Below are 13,013 nucleotides of genomic sequence, written 5' to 3'. Positions count from 1 at the left end.
AAGAAGGAGCTGCTTGTGTGAACCGCACTGGGAAACCAAATCTAGAAGTGTCTGAAAATTCCCTCTACTCTCTCGGTCCTTGCAAGTTATAGACACTTAGGACTAATTGCAGCCTGAATTAAGTCAAATAAGAAGATACATGCTTTAGATTTATCTGAACACAGAATGTAATACCTTGTATGGTGTACTGCACGTATGTCTGTTGTGGTGATGCCTGAACTTCTTGTGGTCTCCAAAATAAAAACAATGATGGCCACCAGTGGAGCAGGTTCATAGCATGTCATCTCACCATCCGAGGGAAGCCTTCTGGTTGTTGCCCATCTCACCCTACTCATCGCTTAATGTGTGGGTAAGGACCCTATGAATCTTGTGCGTGTTCTTTGATATTCATTGTACTGATGAAGGAACACGGTTTTTGCGAATGTAAGTGTATAACAGGTAGCTAAGCTTAGCAGGATTCGTAGATTCAAGTTTGACTTCATTCAGATAAAGGCCATGATATGCCAAGGATGGATTCTCAAAGTATTAAAAGAAGCAACACATTTACATACACTTATATCACTCCAGATGTGTTGGTCCTACTTAACCACAGCAGCTGAGTATACAGTACATACAACACTGTTCAGCATGCAGATCCCAAGTAATAGTGAAGCTCCTGCTAAAGGATCAAGGATTGTAAACCAAGCACACTTACATCCAAGTTTGTGCCACCCCAGAGAGGGTTTGCTCTTCTTTTAGTGGCTTAAAAAATAATGCAAATGTGCCTAAGGGGCTCCAAGCTCAATTAACAGCTATGGAGCCAGGAACCCCTTAATCATTTGCATAATTTCATTCTGTAATTGCCTTCTTGCCTTTTTGTAAAAACATGGGCATAAAAACCTAAAAGAAGAGCAGTTCCTACCAGTGGGGGCACACACCAGTATGTGCATGTGATTGGTTTACAATCCTTCATCCTGGTGGTAGATTTCCTTCAATTCAATTGCCTTACAGTTATGTCATGTCTGATTGGAGGTTTTTAAGAAGATGTCGAAAAGCAGCTAAATATTGTGTACAGTGTCTGAGTTTTTTTTTTGTAGGTATTATTTTTGATTCCGTATGTGTTGGGCGTTTTTCTCTCAGGGTCCAAGAGCACTCCTGTTTTTATGTTAGACACTGTGTGCAGATTAGGATTTCCATTGGGTATATGCTTAGGAATAAGGAGGGTTAGTGGTGTTAGCATCAGTTTTTGGGGATAGATATACAAAAGACCTGGGACTAGAAAGAGTTCGGCTGAGGTCATGGTGTGTCCCCCGGCAGCGCACAGGGAGCCAGAGAACCGAAAGAAAGAAGAGCGGGTGGCAGAAAGGCGGGTACAGAGGGTTTTCTTAAAGGCTGGCCATACTGCGGGCAGAGGGCTAGCTATATACTGGAAGCAGGGGCTGCTGGCTATATACTAGGGGGCATGGGCTGGCTTTATACGAAGGTCATGGACTGGCTATATACTGGGGGCATTGGCTGGCTATATACTGGGGGCAGGGGTTGGCTATATAGTAGGGGGCATGGGTTGGCTAACTATATACTGGGAGAAGGGGCTGGCTATATACTAGGGGTCATAGGCTGGCTATATACAGGGGGCATGGGATGGCTATATACTAGGGGGCATTGGCTGGCTATATAATGGGGTGTATGGGCAGGCTGGCTAAATACTGGGAGCAGGGGCGGCTGGCTACATACTAGGGGTCATGGGTTGGCTATATACTGGGGGGTATGGGCTGGCTGGTTATTTACTAAGGGGCATGGGCAGGCTGGCTATTTACTGGGGGTCATGGGCTGACTGGCTATATGATGGGGAACATGGGCTGGCAGGCTATATACTGTTAGGGGTTTGGGCAGGATGGTTATATTCTAGGGGCATGGGCTGGATGGCTATATAATGGTGAGCATGGGCTGGCTAGCTATATACTAGAGGGCATGGGCTGGCTGGCTATATACTAGAGGGCATGGGCTGGCTATATAATGGGGTGCATGGGCAGGCTGGCTAAATACTGGGAGCAGGGGCGGCTGGCTACATACTAGGGGTCATGGGTTGGCTATATACTGGGTGGTATGGGCTGGCTGGTTATTTACTAAGGGGCATGGGCAGGCTGGCTATTTACTGGGGGTCATGGGCTGACTGGCTATATGATGGGGAACATGGGCTGGCTGGCTATATACTGTTAGGGGTTTGGGCAGGATGGTTATATTCTAGGGCATGGGCTGGATGGCTATATAATGGGGAGCATGGGCTGGCTGGCTATATACTAGAGGGCATGGGCTGGCTATATACTAGGGAGCAAGGGGCTGGCTGGTTTTATATTAGAGAGCGACCAATGCATCTCCCACCCTAGGCTTATACTCAAGTCAATAGGTTTTCCCAGTTTTTTTTAGTTAAAATTAGGTACCTCAGCTTATACTCAAGTATATACGGTATGGCCGGGGGTGGCTTAGTTGAGCAAAAAGGTAGCCAACAGTTATTAAAGGTATCATTGTTTCAAGGGTTGCTTTGACTTCTGTAAACCTCCTATGGTTATCCCACATATGTAGTACTTCATTGTAATCAGATCTGAATTAGTGTGAGCCTGATTTTATCAATGTGCCCAATGTGAGGCACTTACCACCTACTAAACCATCTCGCTTTGATATCTTGAAATATTCATAAAGTCCATGTTCAAATAAATAATCCCTGCCTGAAATAAATATTACATCTTCCACAATGACTGATGTTCCTGCCAACTCCATTCACTAGAGGAATCCAATGTTCTTCCCTGACATCGTCAAACCACCTTCCCATGATCCGCCTTGTAAGTGACGGGACTCAAGACATTTAATCTCCATTCAAACACAGGATTCCACCGACGATGAACCCTGGAGACTCCCGCTTCTTCTTATACAGAAGTCTGCAAGCCATTAGCTTCAGAAAGACTCATGATCTAAGAATGCTCTTGTATCAACATCTTTCCGCAAGCTCCAACATGTTTCTTATTACAGATTCAGCTCTTATGAGATCATCTTTATCAGGTACTCAGGTCATTCGCTTGATCAAAATGTGCTCCGGCCTACGGTGATCGTTGGCTTCCCGGCTCTGCGAAGGACGTACAAGTGTTCACAGATTTCTTTCCCTTTCCTCAACACGAGGCGCCTCATCAAGAGATAAAGCAGCGTGGAAAATTGGCAATGTACATAAATAGTTACCAACTTTTTTTTTTCTTCTCCTAATGGAACAGCTGTTGAAATTTGGAGCCATGCCACATCAGTTCTCTCTCTGCCAGCCTGTGTTGCTCTTATATCCATGGAAATGGGGTGGATCGCGGGAACCTCTAAAGTTGGTGAGGGAACGGTTCCTCTAAAAACTGGCACCGACTGCCAAATCACATCATAATCATTCATACCATGGCCATTAATTCTGGAGATCCCCCGCCCTTCCCCCTTAAGACAATCCCACACTTGGAACGGTATAAGAAGAAATGACTACCTTAGGTTGTGTACATGGTCTTAGTCATTGCTATATTTATAGTAGAACGGGTTAGAAACGTGCACCTTATGACCAAAGTGCTGATACACCATAGAGGCTCAAGCTGCACAATTTTCATTAAACCCAGATCCTTGTAATGTACCTGAAATATATAACAGATCATCAGCCAGGGTATTGGCCTTACAATAAACCGCTATCGCAGCTGCTTATTATGAGTATTTACGTCCTCTCTATCATGCTTAGGACAAAATCCCCCATTATTTTATATTATTTGGGCCAAAAATACACAGAAAATAACCCCTGGGACATGGTCACACACCCACAAATCAATATATAGACCGCTAATGGGCTACATAGCAGAAATGTCATGTGACCAGAGCCCAAAATCCAGGAAAATTGGGAAAGTAAATGTCAAGTTCGTGCTCCTGCAAAGCAAAATCTACAGTAATGACTTCCCTGTCCATGGTTCTGACATGTATATTTATTATCAATTTCATCAAAACATGGAAAGAATATCAGATCTATGACCTTATACCTGGAGGTGAGGGTCATGTGGGTAATAGAAGGATTGGTTATTACTTTATATATCCCCATGGTCAGTTATAAATCACGGTGATCGTCTTTCACTGATAGGATCATTCTAGATCACGGTGTGATACGGTCTTTTATCACTTACTATTTATATGGCATTGCCTGAAATCAGATTGTACAGGACTACTGTGTCCCAGATTCTGTGAAAGAGATCCTTGGCACACCATTGGTGGGTGTCATTTCACACATTGGGGTATTCTGTCCCCATGTTATGATTGTGACGGGATGATAAAATACACATCTGTGTACACTGACCTCGGTAATAATGAAGAAGTCATCTCCCGGTTCTCCTTGAACCACAATTTTTTCTCCATCTTCGAACTGCACGGGTTCTAGGGCATCGGCCACGGTCAGGCGCTCCCATTTATCGAGGGATTCTGCAATGGAAATATGTGGGGAACAAGGGTGACTACAGGAGACACCATGGTGGACATACATACACGTTGGATGGATGTTGGAACAAAACTCAACCGGTCAATATTTGTCTCATAGCAGCTTGTTTCCCCCAGGGAACAATAGATTGGGCATGAAATCCTGGGTGGTGAGAAGGCTTTGTGATGACTTGAGGGTAGAGATGATCGGAGAGATGCCTGAGGAAGGAGGCGGAGCCCCCAAAATGACCTAGCATGCAGTTGTCCATCTCGTGAAGCCACATGTCAGATTATGCCGCTAGTGAAATATGACTAATTGAAGAGTTGTGACGAACATTTACCGGTGATATACTAAGAAAATGCTGTAAGATAAAGTCTGGCACGAAGATAAAGTCTGGCACGTTCCATGAAGCTCGTGCGCCCGAGTTCCTGCATCCGTTGCTTCTGCGCCGAGGTCCGCCAGAGTTCACCTTCTTCTTCTCGGTGCTTGTAAGTGCGTGTCTTGCTACACAATTCGAAATGTTAACTCCCGCGCGTAGCCCGGCGGCCCGCCCCCCGATTTGTGTCGAGTGTAAGCCCACGCCGATGCAACAAAATCCTATCGCGTGCGCCCAAATCCCCTGTTAAATGCGGCACAAAACGGAAACCGCAGGGAAACCTGACGAAATTGTGCTCCGCGGACCCTTAGTAAATGAGCCCCATAGTTTGCATTTGGGGCTCGCATGCGTCGTGCATGACCCTGACATATCACTGGATTCGAGTCAAGCAACCAATCCGGCTAATTGACGCCTATAGAAACTAACCATGGTTATGATTAGTCAGGGGTGTCCATGGCTAGTAAAAAGGGGCATAAAAATTGCCGGGTTGGCTGTTTGGCCGACATGTCCGTGTCACACAGAACACATATAGAGGAAACTTCTGGTTCACTCATCTCTACTTGTAAAATCCTAGAATAGGTTCCCTTTAAAGCATATACTGAATACATGGGTTGGCATCCCACAACTCCCAAGGCAAGATGTTTATTTAACAACCCTCCTGGGACAATGTGCATCCTTCTACCATGTGAGGCTCCATTGATCTTTGGGATCTCACACATTAAATGATCGCCTTCTTCTAGATACAGCGCCACATGTATCTACAGGTTGCGTCTGGTAATGAAATGGCGCAGAGCTGCAATAACAAATACAACCTGTGGACAGGTGGGGCGCTATTTTGTAACAAAGCAACCATTGTTTGTCTTATCCTGCACAACCCATTGCAGGTAACAAATAAATCTGCAAATCTGAAAAAAATATTAGATGTAAAACTCTATCCCCCACCCAGGGTTCATCAAAAAAATGCTACTAGACTGAAAGTGGTATTTATGGTGTCATGGCAGATGATAAACACTTCAGAAAGTTTTCAGCGGAGAAGCTATCCCTGGCAGGCTATCAACAGCTCTGGAGCCGAAGGTTTGCGCCTCCATTGGCCATACATAATAGGATTTTATAAGGAGTTTCCCTTTCACTGCTGCAGCTGTTCAGAAGGAAAATGTAAAAAGTCAATTATCGCCTCTTACTGGTTCTGAGAAATGGTCAATTCTGGGAGATCACTGGAACGAGCGTGGAAGACGTTTTCTAAGAGAATTTAAAGGAGTTTGCCCAGAAATTCTGGAAAATAATTAGTTACAGACAATCCCTTTAAGTCACCCCTGTTAGAATGGTTGAGGTCAAATAACCAGACCCTGTAACAGCATTTCCAGTCAGTCTCTGGTGCTTTAAACGGGATAGACCTGAAATTATTAGGCCCTGCTCGCTATAGTGGTCAAGTCAAGGTACTGCAGTTCAGCTCCCAATTATTTGAAATTGAGAACTACTTTTCTCCAGTGTGACTCCTATAGAAGGAAGTCTTCTTCTGGATCTGTCACCTGTATAATAATCTGCCTGGATCCCCTGACCCTCATCACCGGTTCAAATATTGGTGACCTTAAATGACCCTTAGCTCGGAAAACAGAGGTATTTATATTTTCCAAGATATTATAAGATTCTACTCAATGTCAACTTGAGGTGAAGTGTCGAGTCACCACTGGGGACAGTTCTGGAGAAGGATGACTTGTGGAAGCCACTGTAAGACGTTAGATCTTGATGTATATTCCTGGTATCCAGCAGTCAGCACCCAAGGACCATAGAAACGTCCATAGTTAGCGGCTCAGGATACAGGTCGATACATACAGGGTTGCAGTAGTAAATTTGCTTTTACAAAACCCAAGGGCTCAAGACCACTAACAAGAATTATGATAATACCACATGCTATTGAAGGTAGTAAATAGGATACAGATACAGTCCCAGGTGATCCAGGGCAGTGAAGGGAATCATAGCAAAGTCCCTGGTGGTCTAGGGCAGTGAAGGAAATCATAGTAAAGTCCCTGGGATAATGATTCGGGCGTTGGAGGTCTAGATAGGCATAAGGAATAATGATCCTGGATGTCCTGGGCAGTGAAGAGGATAATGATAACGGTTCTGGTGATCTATGGCAGTGAGGGAGATAATCATAAAGCCCTGGATGGGACAGGGCAGTGAAGGGGATAATGATACAGTCATAACTGGTGTAGAGAAGCAAATATAATAATGATAAAGTCCCTGGTGGTCTAGGGCAATAAATGGAATTATTAGTATTACCTTAGACCAAGGCTTTATGAAAATTCTTTTCGAAGGCCTAGACCACCAAAGCTCTAGGCCTAATGATAAAGTACAGGCAGTCCCCGGGTTACGTACAAGATAATGTCCGGAGGTTTGTTCTTAAGTTGAATTTGTATGCAAGTCGAAACTGTATATTTTATCATTGTAGATCCAGACAAAAAAAATTTTGGCCCCAGTGACAATTGGAGTTTAAACATTTTTTGCTGTAATGGGACCAAGGATGATCAATAAATCTTCATTACAGACACCTTACAGCTGATCATTGCAGTCTGGGACTATAATAAAGCTTCCTGACAGCTTCACCAGAGGTCAAAGGGGTCTGTCTGTAACTATGGGTTGTCTGCAAGTCGGGTGTCCTTAAGTAGGGGACCGCCTGTAGTAGGTGATCTATGGCAGTGAGAGGAATAATAATTATGGTCATGATGGTCGAAATCAGTGATGGGGAAAGTCCTTAGGGGTCTTCGGCAGTGAAGGTCTGGGTCTGTGAAGTGGGTCACAATAAACTCCTTGAGGGTCTAGGGCTGTGAAGAGGCTATTAACAAAGACCTTGGTGATCTAGGGCAGTAAAGGGGGCAATAATAAAGTCAATAGAGTTGTAGGGCAGTGAAGGGGGTAATAATAAAGTCTTTGGTGGTCTAGGGCTGTGAAGGGGGTAACATTAAAGACCTTAGGCATATAGGGCAGTAAAGGGGTAATAATAAGGTCCCAGGAGATCTAGGGCAATGAAAAGGGTAATAATATAGCCCTTGGAGGTCTAGGGCCATAAGGGGGGACATTAGATGGGGAAATGATAAAAATCACTTGAGTTCTAGGGCAATGAAGGAGGTAATACTATTGTTACTATTGTCCTCGGTGGTCTAGGGCTGTGAAGGGGGTGATAATAAAGTCATTGGAGGATAGTTGTGTGAATGAATAATACTAAAGTTCTGGTAACCCCTAAGCCTAGACCCTTCATGTCTTGCACTGCACATTGTGCTACAGACAGGTGGTAACATATCGCTGGTAGTCACTGCCCACATTCCCCGGGACAGGTCCAGTAATGGTTCATAAACACAGGTGCAATGGTTTTTTTCGGACCAAGGTGACATATCCGGGATACACTCACGTCCTGGTATTTTTGGGGGTGTTTAGACAAGTAATAGTAAAGTCCCAGCTTAAGACTTAATCATGATTTATTAGTCATTAGTCAAAACATGAAAAGTTTTTGTGGAGAGTTTTTGCTTGAACCGTTTGAGAAGTTCAAGAATATATATTCCTGGAATTATTCACGTCAGCCGGCATGACGGAGCTCGGGGAGAGGATTGTTTGCTCCTTGGGCAGTGGACGCATTGATGTTTTGTTTGCTCTGACGTATTTGGTAACATGTAACCTAATGTAATCAGTAATGCAAATCCTTCTGCGGGGCAATTAGAGGCCGGTGGTAATGGCCGGGGCTGCACCACTTATCAGGTAGTTGTCTTTGGTTAATGGTGATTGATCAGATGACGAGGAGGGGAGGGGGTGAAGTCACTGGGGGTAATGACAATAATTACCTTCATTCCCAGAGGGTCAATACATCCCCATTGATGCATTTTTGAACTAAATAAGTGTTTGATATTTTTGCTAAATTATTAAAATAACTGTAAACTGAACTAAAACTATTAATTATATCCTTTGAGTGATACAATTTCTTGAAATAAGTTGAGGGAAGTTATTTCTAGGAATATCATAATGTACGGCGCAATGAACAAAATGAACACATGACTAACTCCGCTTCCCGTTTTTTGCGTTGTGTTTTGGCCGATTCATGAGAATTCCCAACATTCTGTTCTTAGAACCTAATTTTTCTGTGTAATTCTCTATTTAGATTTTTGCTTTCTCTGATCTGTCAAACTGCCGATGATTATCAGGCTCATATGTTAAGATAACAAAAATCTTTTACCCCATTAAGCTACCAGCCCCCTCTGGTAGGGGATAAAATGTTCTTTCTAGAATTCCCTATTTTATATGACATCTTACCTGTTTACCTATAAATTACCTATATAGTCACATAAAAATGAGCAGAGAAGAGTCATATTTTGAGATGAATCACGTTTAGAGGCTTCAAGGAGAGAGTTTCTTCAGATGTCACTATCTCTGGTTCTATTGCGCCTAGAAATGTTTTGATGGAGTCATATTAAAGATAAGAATCTCATTTTTCAGAACACATCAGGTTTGTGGTTCTGAGGCAGTTAAAGACTTAGTTGGAAACGTGACCTGCATTCAATTCTTACCTATATCTTTTACTGTCTGTATTTCCAGTTCTGTAGCTCACAGATCCATAGGTCTAATGTGATGTGAAAGATTAGATTCTTATCTTTAATATGACACCAGCAGCTTATTTCTAGTTTCCATAAAACTGAAAATAGGGGCGTATGAAGGGCCAGTAAAAGCGGTAATAAATGTTCTCTGCTCATTTTCTCTTAGGAGGAGATTTTATACAGGTAAATGGGTGAGATTTCACATAAAAGAGGGAACGCTAGAAAGGACATTTGATACTCTACCTGAGGGGACTGGTAGTTTAATTGGGTTAAATCTGATGACATTGTCCCTTTAGAAAGATCCTCTATTTTTGACACTATTAGGAAGTAATTGTGCTGCATTATTTCTTAGTACTTTGTACCAATTCTCTATGATTCATCCTGAAATTGTAAACGAGAAACTGCTTCCATGTCAAAGGGGCAATCAATAGTGGTTATTAATAACATTACCCATTACTGATCACCTGCTGGTCCTGTTATAATACAGTCTAGGACCCCACTGCTCTGCTTCCTGTTAATGCTGATAATGCAGTATTCGGTCCAGGCTACTGCCGAATAAGTGGCCACTTCCTCCAGGTCAAGAAGCAGAGACAAGCAGGGGCACAGGTAATGAACGCTGCAACCTGTAGCCTATCACATTTTTATTTCCACTTAAAAAAGAAACATCTCTAGAATCTGCCCATTTCTTACCATTGAAACCTCTAAAATTCTAATTGTTGCTCTAATTCACTCTTGACTAGACTGCTGTAACTCCCTACTAACCGGTCTTCCACTTGCTAAACTCTTTTCTCTAAAATCTATCCTTAATACAGCAGCCGGCTCATCTTTAACCCCTTAAGGACGGAGGGTTTTTCAGCTCATTTCTCGCTCTCCAACTTCAAAAACCCATAACTTTTTCATTTTTACATGTACAGACCTGTGTGAGGGCTTATTTTGTGCGTAACAAATTTTACTTTCCCGTAATATTATTTATTTTAACATGCCGTGTACTGCGAAGCTGAAAAAAAATTCCAAATGTGGAAAAATTGAAAAAAAAAACGCACGTGCCTCACGTTCTTGTGGGCTCAGTTTTTACGACTTTCAATCTTTGCTCCAAATAACACGCCTACTTTATTCTTTGGTTCGGTGCGATCGCGGTGATACCAAATTTATACAGGTTTTATTGTGTTTTAATACATTTTCAAAAATTAAAAGAATGTGTACATCTTCTGACGCTAATAACTTTTTCATACTTTGGCGCACGGAAATGTGTGAGGGGTCATTTTTTGCGAAATGAAGCGACGTTTTCATTGCTACCATTTTGAGGTCTGTGCGACATTTTGATCATTTTTTATTTCATTTTTTATGTTATGTAACAAGGTGTAAAAGTCGCATTTCGGACATTTGGGCGCCATTTCCCGCCTCGGAGGTCACGTCAGGCCATAACCGTTTTTATATTTTGATAGATTGGGCATTTTGGGACGTGGCGATACCTAATATGTTTGTGATTTTTACTGTTTATTATGTTTTATATCAGTTCTAGGGAAAGGGGGGTGATTTGAAGTTTTAATATTTTATTCATTTTTTTTATTTTTTAAACTTTTTTTTTTATTTTTTTTTTCACTATCTTTTAGACCATCTAGGGTACATTAACCCTAGATGGTCAGATCGCTGCTACCATATACTGCAATACTTCTGTATTGCAATATATGGCATTTTTGCAGCACATTCATTACAATGAGCCACTGGCTCATTGTAACGAATCTGCAGATGCCAGATAGCCTCGGGTCAAAAGAAGACACGAGGCTACCATGGCAACCGATCGCCGCCCCCCGATGACGTTCGGGGGCGTGGCGATCGAAAAAAAGATGGCGGCGCCCGCGCCCCCACGGCAACGGGGGGGGGGGGTGTGTGATTAATAGCCGCAATCGGTGCTAGCACCGACCACGGTTATTAGCGGTGGGGGTTTTATGCAAAATGCAAAAACCCCCACCTTTGTATGAAGAGGACTCAGCCCGTGAGCCCTCTCCATACATCCCCTATACCTCTGCGCCGTAGAGCTGTGGCGCAGAGCGTTAAGGGGTTAAGATCAAACGCTACACAGATGCCTCAAGTCTGTGCCAGTCACTGCACTGGTTGCCCGTCTCCTTCCGAATACAATATAAAATAATCACCCTCGTCCACAAAGCTCTGCATAATGCTGCACCTCCTTACTTCTCCTCTTTCATCTCGTCTATCGCCCAACCCATGCTCTTCAATCTGCCAGTGATATTTATTATTGATTAGTGATTATTCTCTTCCTTAAATCAAACCTCTCACACACGTCTCTAGGACTTCTCCCAAGCTGCACCAATTCTCTGGAATTACCTTCCCCGGACTATCAGAATAATACCCAACCTCCAAAGTCTCAAACATGCTCTTAAACCCCACCTCTTTAGGCAGCCTATCACACTCGCTAACTGCATTAAATTTAATTTAATTTTCTTTACTAATACATCCTGTGTCGTCCTCCCGTCTGTTATCCAGGAAACACCAGATATATACCAAGCTCCAGGCTTCTCTGCAGTCCTGTGGCTTTGGACTTTGTGTATAAGATGGCGGCTGATGACTGGTTTAAGCAGCAGCATCTTTATTTATTACCATATATACTTGTGTATAAGCAGAGTTTTTCAGCACAAAAAATGTGTTGAAAAAACTCACCTCGGCTTATTAAAAAAGAAAAAACTTAATACTCACCCTCCGGTGCCCGGATGTATGCTTGGCATACAGGGGGCAGGCTGGCTGGCTGTATACTACTTGAGGCTGGCTGTAAACTACATGGGGATGGCTGTATAGTACAGGGGGATGGCTGGCTGTATACTACAGGGGAATGGCTGACCGAATACTACATGGGGGCTGGCTGGCTGTATACTACACTCTCGGCTTACACTCAAGACAATCAGTTTTCCCAGTTTTTGGTGGTAAAATTAGGGGTCTCGGCTTATACTCGGGTCTGCTTATACTCAAGTATATACGGTAAATTATTTTATTCCGTTCCCTTATATAGAATGGCTGGACCATTATACAAGCTCTTATGCCTCTTGTGTCACCCTCTTTATTAAAAAATAGCATTTTCTAAAAAAGATCACATGGTCAACGTCAACATCATATGGTCATGTCGGGTCACTTCTAGTTTCCTCTTTAACTACAGCGTAGGAGGAGCATACGGCCAACGTGTCACACAATGTGAGGAAGAAGGGGGAAGTGGGACCCATGATTGTGAGCAATACTCATCCAGATTTTTTTTCTTGATAACTGGATGTCACAGATATTCAACAAAGATTGAATATTGTATCCAGCAAATATTGAAATCCTGATATTATTTCAAAAATTTCCCAAATTTTGTCTCAAAATTTGTATTTTTCCATACATTAAGGTCTCTTATGTCAGATTATTATACGATTAAAATTAATAATAATATTTTTTTTATTTCAGAAATAATTCTGGTTATTTTATTTATCATTGTATTTAATGTATTTTATCTAATAAAATAATAAAAATAACTTGTTATTTGTTGGAAATTATAAAATTATATAAGAATCGCTGATTATTTGCCCTCCTACTTTAAAGCCTCAGGATTTTGGAA

General features: G+C 42.5%; 1 protein-coding gene across 3 annotated transcripts in view; it reads right to left on the bottom strand.

The window, feature by feature from the left end:
* The window catches only part of PRKAR1B (protein kinase cAMP-dependent type I regulatory subunit beta), a 168,604-nt gene that overhangs the window by 15,528 nt on the left and 140,063 nt on the right, over window positions 1–13,013 (bottom strand). For all 3 annotated transcript variants that reach the window (XM_072120471.1, XM_072120472.1, XM_072120473.1), the window contains one exon: window positions 4,337–4,458. In XM_072120471.1, coding sequence (XP_071976572.1) covers window positions 4,337–4,458 — 122 coding nt within the window. The remainder of the gene's footprint in view (window positions 1–4,336; window positions 4,459–13,013) is intronic.

Source organism: Engystomops pustulosus, chromosome 8 (genome assembly GCF_040894005.1).
Source record: "Engystomops pustulosus chromosome 8, aEngPut4.maternal, whole genome shotgun sequence".
NCBI classification, from domain to species: Eukaryota; Metazoa; Chordata; class Amphibia; order Anura; family Leptodactylidae; genus Engystomops; species Engystomops pustulosus.
This window is presented reverse-complemented; position numbering and strand designations above follow the sequence as displayed.